Here is a 9,682-nt window from a genome sequence, read left to right as displayed (position 1 = left end):
TGCTAAGTGAAGACTAAACCCTGGGGTATTGTGATTCGCTAGTACCTCGGGTGGCTCCATCTGGTTTCACACGGGTAGCCCTTTCATCGGAATTCTACTAGCTCTACACAATTTTTTTGATCCAGCTTGGCTCTAATAGCAATTGAAACAGTCCGGTCCAAACTGACCCAAATAATTTTTTGGACCTACTTTTCACTTGGTCTAAAATAGTTAATCCAAGTTATTTAGTATTATTAAACTAGACTTTATATATTACCAATTGAATTGGTAATTTGCTGATGTGGGATGTTTTCCCACATCAAGCAGCTGAATATCATAGCGACCACCTGAAGTAAGGCCGAGTACATATTCAACGAGATGACCACTTGGCCAACATAATAGTTAATGATGACGACCAAGTGGTCAGGCAAGACGAGGCCGAGTACTTATTCAGCAATACGACCACCTGGCCAACCTAATAGTTCATCATGACAAACAGGTGGTAAGGCAAGACGACCATCCAAAGAAAAAGATACAACCTAGCCCAGACGACTAGAGAAGACAACCTGAGACGTGGTGTAAACCTGGACGATTTGTTGACTTAGTGAATGACATAATGATGACCAGTTTGACGTGATAAGCAAATGGAGTCAATGGGACGACCTGACAAGCAAATGCTCGGACCAATGACCAAGCAGTCGAAGGGACGACCTGATAAGTAAACGGTCGGACCAACAACCAAGCAGTCAATAAGATGACTAGATAAGTAAATGGTCGGACCACTTTGTGGACAGTGCATACCCTGATAATCGGTGTAACAACCTGATTAAATCATTGAGATTTTATTGTTTTAGATGATAATATATCTTAGAATATATTTAATAGCAAGTTAATTTTGATCTTGACCATAGAAACTGAATTGTATTTTTTTTAAAATATCAAGGATTCAATATTAAAATTTTAAAAAGTAGGAGTAAACTTTATATTTAACTAAATTAAAGAAACTAAACTAAAATTTAGACACTAAAAAAATAAAATATCTGCGACGGACTTAGCCATGGATTTTATTTCATTCAATAAAATTATTTTCTTACATTCCTCAGTTTTTTTTTTCCCAACAAGAGAGTGGGGTAAGAATGTTGAGTTATTGAAGCTGTGCGTTAATTTGAATAAGTTACTGCAGTTCGTTTTGGGTGTGTTGTTAAATTTTCATTTTCCGATTCGGAAGAGGAGACTGAAGCATAGAAATCAAAATCCTATTTGGACCTGAAATCCCATTTGTTGAAGGTTTGCCTTCTCCTACAGTCTGTCTCTCTATATTTATACATATTAATCGATACCCAGTCTACATTCCAATCTTCGAAACAAGACTTCGACAATGGAGAAACTAGATTATTTCCATGTTTTCAGTGCTCAAGGATCCATGAAAGTTAAACTTTTCGCAGCCAACCAATCTGAAAAGAAGCGGAATCACCGTCAAATCATCGACAATCAAGAAAACAGCCATGCTTCCACTGAGTTAACCCTTTCTTGCTGGTTTCCAAGCATGATCAAGAAACCTAGAACCACCCGAATCAGTTCATCATCCTTCCTTCACAGTTCTATCGTTGTTTCAACTCGGCCAGCAAAGGAGGAAGTTTCCACTAAACTAAAACTGTTCGATGAAACTTGGGTCGCTGATCATGATGCCGAACCTGATGGAGTATCCAAAGAGTCCTCAGAATTGAAAACGCTCGCCCGAGATACTGCAAATGAGAGGGTTTACAGTCCTGAAGAGGAGAGAAAGATGAGGCTGAAGCATCTTGTTTGGACCAAACTGGTGCTTTATGATCCATGGAAGATTAAGAAGAGGCTAACTGGTAGTGATCTTGGTAATCATTGCAGACTGTTGGTGGCATCAGCTTTAGTAAAGAATCATATTTTTTCCATTTATGGGCAGTGATATTGTTGAGAAGATCAGAGGAGAAGGTGCTGAATTTTGCTTCTGGGATTGTGATACAAACACCGAGTTGAATCTGGTTTTAAAGTATTGGCATACATCAAAGAGTTACGTCTTCAACAAAGGGTGGCCAAATAATTTTGTGAAGAGAAGAAACTTGGTTGAAGGAGATTTGATTGGGATTTATTGGGATTCAACAAAGAAAATATTCAATTTTGCTGTGCTTGAAAGAGCTTCTAAGGTCTACCCATGAATTTGTAGCAGATTATTATTAACATTTTCATTTGCTTTTCTCGATATATATATTATGATCCATGTAGTTTGATTAGTTAACAGAAAATTTATTAACATTTTCATTTGTATTTCTCATAAAAATAGATTTTCAGCTACATGAATTTATTTTAAAACCCGGCCCATGAATTTGGTATTCAAAACAACACACCAAGCTTCAACCTACTTGGTCTTCAAGGCTCTTAGTTCTAGCTTCTGGGTTCTCATCAGTCAATATCTATTTATAAATAAATAAAATAAATAAATAAAATGGAGGCAAATTTTCATTATCTGATTGAAAAAAGAAAATCCAAGAAAACATCACCTTCAAGTATAGAAATCAGTCTCCTAATTGGGATTTACTGAGATTCAATAAAGAAAATATTCTATTTTTCTGTGCTTGAGAGAGTTTATGTAAAAACTTGTTCGAGAAATCCTAATCCATCTAGTCACATGCTTTCTGTAAAGGATTATTATACAAATTCTCCAAATATAACTTTAATTTATCAATCCTCAGGTGCAAATTATTATTATATATACTTAATAAAAATTCTCAAAAATAACTTACAAAATTAGGTGTCCTCAAGATTCAACAGAGCTGAAAGTTCAAGTATCCTGCAAATCTGCAAACAGAACCCACATCAACCAATACTAAGGAAGAACCAAAATGGTAGAAAGGAAACACCTGTCATTACAAAAAACTCTCCTACAACACTCTTGGAGCCTTGGCCTTCTATTTTCCTTTCTGCATTTTGCATTTTGTTGTGTGTATACACGCTTGGTGGAGTTCCTTTTATTAATAAATAAATATCTACGTGTCAAATTAATTAATTAATTAATTAATAAAATGGTGGAAAATTTTCGTTATCCCATTTAAAAAAAAAAAAAAAAGTCTTTCAGAATAGAAATCAGTTTCCTACTTGGATATGAAATCCCATTTCTTAAAGGTTAACATTCTGTGTCTCTCTATATATACATAGATACATGCATTAAAAACTGTCTCTGCATGCAAATTTTCATTATCTGATTCAAAAAAGAAAATCCGAGAAAACACATCAGTCTCCTTCCATTCTCTCTCTACATATCTCATTCCATTCTCACAATCAATTAAGATTTCCAGAATGGAGAAACAACACCTCAAGTCCTATGATTATTTCTATGTTTCCAGTGCTCAAGGACCCATGAATGATCAACTTCTCGCAGCCAACCAATCTGACAAGAAGCGGAATCACCGTCAAATCATCGACAATCAAGAAAACAGCCATGTTTCCACTGAGTTAACCCTTTCTTGCTGGTTTCCAAGCATGATCAAGAAACCTAGAACCACCCGAATCAGTTCATCATTCTCCCTTCACAGTTCCATCGTTGATTCAACTCTCGCAGGGAAGGAGGAGGTTTCCACCCAACTAAAACTGTTTGATGAAACTTGGGTCGCTGATCATGATGCCTCTGCAACAAGAAAGGAGCCCGATGGAGTATCCAAAGAGTCCTCAGAATTGAAACCGTTGGCTCGAGATACTGCAAATCAGATAATTTATGGTCCTGAAGAGGAGAGAAAGATGAGGCTGAAGCATCCTGTTTGGACCAAACTGGTGCTTTATGATCCATGGAAGATTAAGAAGAGGCTAACTGGTAGTGATCTTGGTAATCTTTGCAGACTGTTGGTGGCATCAGCTTTAGTCAAGGATCATATTTTGCCATTTATGAATAGTGAAACTCTTGAGAAGATCAGAGGAGAAGGTGCTGAATTTTGCTTCTGGGATTGTGATACAAAGACAGAGTTGAATGTGGTTTTGAAGTACTGGCATACATCAAAGAGTTACATCTTCAAAAAAGGGTGGCTGAATAATTTCGTGAAGAGAAGGAATTTAGTTGAAGGAGATCTTATTGGGATTTTTTGGGATTCAACAGGGAAAATATTCAACTTTTCTGTGCTTGAGAGAGCTTCTGACGTCTATCAATGAATATTTAGTAGATTATTATTAGTAGGATATATTAATATATTATCATTTAGTAGGATAGATTTAAGAATTTTTTTTTCATTTTAATTTGTATTCTCAATTCTTTGATTTCTTATAAGAAGATTTTCTATTTCCTATTTTCCTATCCTAAAAACAACATTCTTATTCAAAATCCTAACCACATCTTCAACACAACAATATCAAATTTCAATGTAAATTTTATTTAATATCAATACATGAGTAAAGAGAATTAAATTTGGCATTGATTATGGGCAATGCTATTGAACTATAGAGATAGTACTAACATGTGGTATTGGGAAATTCTTATTTATGCATCCTTAACCTCATGACGTCTATAAGTTCAGAGGCAATTCTCTTGCACCAAATCTATATCAAATATGAATATTCAGCAGCTAATACTCCCTTCATCTGGAGAAAAGTCTGGTAAAGAAGTTCCATGAATTGGCTTTTTCTACTTGCAGACCTTGCATGTTTTGTCAACCCAGCCTTCTTCCACATATTGGCCATGCACTGATTTCAAGAGGAAAATGATGGGATACCAAGAACAAGATTTTGACAGAATGAATCCAAAATTGGAAGAATGAACTACATACCATCAACATAAGACTTGAAGAAATCCTTGTATGTCCCCCCAATCTTCCTTCTAAGAGGATGAACAGAAAGATTATTAGGTTCCATATATCAAACAACAACTCTGCAATAGAAGTGGCTAGTAGCCAATACTCTGGAGATCGGATGCTTCTCATAGTAGCTAGCATATGTCAAAATTAGTGTCATAATACTTGGGTGATGGGGCAACTACACATGTCAAATATTTATTTATTTATTAAATTAATCAATTTCTTTTTTTGTCTTTTTATTTATTTATCAAAATTTTCATATACAATAAATTCAATATTTTTAAAATCTAATACAAATGATATTATTTTATTTTGATAACACTCTTACATATTTCTTTTTAGCCTTTTAGTTTTATAGTGCACCACTCTTTTAAAAAAGTCAAATGAATTCTTATAACTCATCAGAAGGACTAATTTTAAATTATAGTTTTATAGTGCACGACTCTTTGGATCAATGTTTTATACTTTTTGTACTCATATTTCCATTTTTCTCATTTAAGTTTCTTAATAAATATATTTTACTTTAATTGTTGTATGTAGTTTTTTTCATAATCATTTGCTTTAATAAATTGTGTATAATAAAGATAAATTTTTCTATGATTGAGAGTGTTTGAAGTCAATGTATAGTAGATTATAACTAGTAAGATAGTTATTTAGGAATTTGTTCACATTTTAATTTATATTTTTCAACTATTTGATTCTTAATTAATAATACAATCTCAATATTAATTAATCTAAATTTTCATTTAATAAATAAAGGGTATTAAAATAGACAAGGAAATCCTGATTCAATTTTTTCAAAAAATAATATAATTTAAAAATAATCCATTTAAGTATGTATTTTCAAACTTTTATTAATTATATTGACACATAAAATATCGTTGATTCACTCGTGAAGATGCCACAACATTTTTCCTTTTAAAGATAAAATGGCCACATTATTATCGTGCTACCATATCTTAAGATTTTTATTGAGACCTCTATATATAAATAAATTTTATTTTTTAAATTAAAATTAAATAATAAAAAATAAATTATCTCGTTAAAAAATATTTTTCACAAAAATACAAGTTATTTTTCATAAACTAAAATAATAGCAGTTTGTATTCAACCAATTCAATACAATAATTAACAATTGGTTCGATATTTGGTTTCTATATGGATATCTATTGTGTTATCAACATATAAATTAGTTGCTGACATTTTTTTATATATGTTTATTTTTTTCATTAATATAATATTTTTTAATTAAAGTTACATAGTATGATCCATTAAAATTATAAAAAAAAACTAATTTCTCATATATTATATGTAAAATATTAAAATTAATAATAAAATTAAAATATTAATTATTTTGAATTTGAAGAAGATATAAAAATTGAGTACAACTTATAGGCTACATAGGGACAAATTTATAGATAGAAAGACTCAAACTCCATACTCATATACTTCTTATATTTTTAGGAAAAAAAATCAATTCGACAAGTTATCCTTAATTGGTATTAAAATATTAAATTACCTACTATTTTAAAATAATAGAACTCTTAAATTTTGTAAAATATAACACCAATTACTGATATATATAATTTTAAAAAATCTGAAAAAAATATATTTATAGTAAAAAAATCATTTTAAATGAAAAAAGATGTAGAAGGATACGATCGACCGCTAGACCGAGTATTTATCTATCAAGACGATTACCTAAAGCGACCACCTGAAGTAAGATCGAGTGCTTGCTCAGTGAGACGACTACCTGGCTGACATAATAGTTAATCATGACGACCAAGTGGTCATGCAAGACGAGGCCGAGTACTTGTTCAGCGAGACGACTATCTGGCCGACTTAATAGTTCATCATGACGACCAGGTGATCAGGCAAGACGACCATCCAAAGAGAAGAATACGACCAGGTCCAGACGACTAGACAAGACAACTTGAGACGAGGTGTAAACCTGGACGATCTAGCGACTTAGTGAACGACCTAATGATAACTAGTCAAACTTGATAAGTAAATGGAGTCGGTGGAATGACCTGACAAGTAAATGGAGTCGGTGGAATGACCTGACAAGTAAATGGTCGAATCAACGACCAAGCAGTCGAAGGGATGACTTGATAAGCAAATGCTTGGACCAACAACCAAGCAGTCGGAGGGACACCTAATAAACAAATGGTCAGTCCAACTACTAAATGGTCGGACAACTTTGTGGACAGTGTGTTGCCTGATGACCGGTGTAACAACCTGATTAAATGGCACCATATTATTTTACACTTATATTATTCTTGTAAAAAGACATAGTTTAGCTTAGCTTCGATTCTTTAAAAATTTTGTTCTTCTGAATTCTTCTAGTTCGTGCTGTGCATGTGGGTTAAGCCAATAGATAAAATATAAATAGTCCTTCTTGTACAGAGAAAATATATCAATATACAAAGAATATTGCTTTTTTCTCTCTTTTTACATGGTATCAGAGCAAGTGAGTTTCTAGGGTAAAGATTTGTTAAAGGCTATGACTTTCGTTTCACTCAATCCATTTTGCTAAAATGCAAGAAGATGAAGAAATGACAGATCCAATGCCCATGATAGAAACTAAGGTGCCCAGTTCGCGAAAGGATAAAGGACATGCAGTGGACGTGGCAAATGGCAATCTGTTCTACCTATAATCGTCGGACCATCAATGTATGGTTTTGGTCTCAGCTTCTCTAATGGAGAGCAGAAACTTCAGGTCTTGAGATAGATCCATGAGAATAGCTTTAGGAGCCAAGAAAAAAGTTAGGCTTTGTTGATGACATTGTTCTGATGCCGAGTAAAGATCATGAATTCTTTGAAAAATGAAAAAGATGTAACTATATGATCACATCTTGGATTTTGAACTTCATTTCAAATGATCTCATAGATGGTTTCATCTATACAGTATCTTCAAGGGATTTATGGTTTGAGAGTATAGAAAGATTTGGAGAGAGTATGGCACTCAAATATATGAGTTGTATAGACAGATTTCTCTTATCTCTCAAGAAAATTCCCCTATTTCTCTTTACTTCACCCGTCTGAAAAGGTTGTGGGATGAGTTAGGGTCTATAAAAGTTTTACCCCCATGTCCTTGTGAAGCATCCAAAGCCATTGATGAAATGAACAATGGGAATAGACTCATGCAATTCATGATGGGTTTAAATGAAAATTTTGATTCTGTGAGAGATCAGGTTTTGGTTCTTTACCCCTACCGTCCATTAATCGAGCGTATTCTATGGTCCTGAAGCATGAATCTCAAAAGGAGGTTCTGAGCAAAAGAAAACCCTAAATCAAATGAAACATTGGTATTGTTTAATCAATCACAAAAAGGAAAACAAAAAAGATATGATCGAAAGAAGGGGCACTGTAATCATTGTAACATGGGTGGCTATGTCAAGGATAATTGTTTTAAGCTTATAGGATATCCTTATTGGTTCAAGAACAAAATCAAGATTGGAGGGAAACCTATTAAACAGGAGAGAGAAAGAAATACTGCCCGAAAGTTGATGGCTGTCACTAAGGATCTAGAGTTTGAGGAGGACAATCCTCTTGACGTAACGCATGATGGTGCTAAAATCGATGAGATTAGAACAGTCCTGAGCAATCTTCAATAGGAGTTTCAAGACTGGTGAAAGGAAAAGTAGCCTTAATAGCCACGACTATTGGTGCAAGTACTCAAAGATTAAATTGTGGCCTATATGCCTTTGCAGGTAATTTTTGTTCCGTTAATACTTGGACCAATGAGGTGCATAATAATGTAATCTAGATTGTAGAAATAGGTGCCAACAACCATATATCACCACCAAATAATTTTTTGTTTAACAACCTATCTAAATTACAAAAATGTGTTTTTGTTCACTTGCTTACGGAAATATGACTAGGGTAACACATGCTGACATAATTTGCTTATCTGATTCTATTATTTTGAGAGATGTGCTCTATATTTCAAATTTTAATTACAATCTATTATCTGTTAGCAAGTTGATAAAGCATAGCAAGATTTTGTTATTTTTCCATTCTCATCTTTGTTTCATACAGGACCCTCTAACTAAAAAAGTAGTAGTCGTGGTAAACGAAATTAAACCGGAGGAGTTTTGATGAATCTTGAAATAGTTCGGCCTAAACTAACCCAAATAACTTTTGGATGCACTTTTCACTTGACCCAAAATGGTGAACCCAAGTTATTTAGTAGTTTCGTGCTAGTTATTATATACAATTTAGATTTTTCATAATCCGCCGATGTGGGACAAGAAGCAGCTGGATATCACAAATCTGAAGTTTATAATTGTTTGTCTAAAATTTTGTACATTGTACCTTATCTTTAGATTTTTGTAAATACTGTGTATGTTGCTTCTAGTATAAACAAAGAAATGATTAATGATATGACATATAAGTCTACTTGCATGCTTATTCTTAAGGATATTCATGACAAGCTGGGTCATGTTTCTATTGACAAACTAAAATATATTAATATATTAATGGGATTAGGTATGATGAAAATGAAAATTTACAATGTAAAATAAGTCATTTGGCTAAATAGTCTAGGTTTTGTTTCCTATAAGTCATAATTTGTATGAAATCCTTTGATTTGCTGCATGTGGATATATAGGGGTTTTACAGAGAATAGTCCATAACTAGAGCTAAATATTTTCTAACTATTGTAGATGATTACACTAGGGCTACTTAGACCTTTATGATGCAATTTAAAGGTTAAAGTTTATATTTTCTATCTAGATTTTTAAAAATGATTGAGAATCAGTTTAAGGCTAAAGTAAAAGTTATAAGGAATGATAATGGGCATGATTTTTTAAGCAGAGAATGTCAAAATCTGTTTGAAAAAATGAGTATTATTCACTAGAGGTCTTACCCTTACACACCACAACAAAATG

The 9,682-nt window shown here is 33.1% G+C and overlaps 2 protein-coding genes across 2 annotated transcripts; both read left to right on the top strand.

Annotated features, from left to right (window-relative positions):
- Nucleotides 1-1,357: 1,357 nt before the first annotated feature.
- LOC110606207 (putative B3 domain-containing protein At1g78640) lies at nt 1,358-2,171 on the top strand. The gene is made up of 2 exons (XM_021744964.1): nt 1,358-1,866; nt 1,919-2,171. The coding sequence occupies exons 1-2, from the start codon at nt 1,358-1,360 to the stop codon at nt 2,169-2,171; spliced, it is 762 nt and encodes a 253-aa protein (XP_021600656.1).
- Nucleotides 2,172-3,309: 1,138 nt separating this feature from the next.
- LOC110606206 (B3 domain-containing protein At2g33720) lies at nt 3,310-4,754 on the top strand. Its single transcript, XM_021744963.2, has 2 exons — nt 3,310-4,140; nt 4,632-4,754. Exons 1-2 carry the CDS (start codon nt 3,310-3,312, stop codon nt 4,752-4,754), a joined length of 954 nt encoding a protein of 317 aa, XP_021600655.2.
- The last annotated feature ends 4,928 nt before the right edge of the window (nt 4,755-9,682 follow it).

The sequence above is a fragment of the Manihot esculenta genome, chromosome 18 (assembly GCF_001659605.2).
Source record: "Manihot esculenta cultivar AM560-2 chromosome 18, M.esculenta_v8, whole genome shotgun sequence".
Taxonomy (NCBI): Eukaryota; Viridiplantae; Streptophyta; class Magnoliopsida; order Malpighiales; family Euphorbiaceae; genus Manihot; species Manihot esculenta.
Note: the sequence above shows the minus strand (reverse complement) of the source record. Positions and strands in the feature narration are given on the sequence as shown.

What these genes read in the sequence shown, in the direction of transcription:
- LOC110606206 (XM_021744963.2), top strand. Translation starts at nt 3,310, where the DNA reads ATGGAGAAACAACACCTCAAGTCCTATGATTATTTCTATGTTTCCAGT. An exon ending in TGCTTGAGAGAGCTTCTGAC is followed by an intron (nt 4,141 to 4,631) that starts GTCTATCAATGA and finishes TTCTACTTGCAG; the next exon opens with ACCTTGCATGTTTTGTCAAC.
- LOC110606207 (XM_021744964.1), top strand. Translation starts at nt 1,358, where the DNA reads ATGGAGAAACTAGATTATTTCCATGTTTTCAGTGCTCAAGGATCCATG. An exon ending in CTTGGTAATCATTGCAGACT is followed by an intron (nt 1,867 to 1,918) that starts GTTGGTGGCATC and finishes ATTTATGGGCAG; the next exon opens with TGATATTGTTGAGAAGATCA.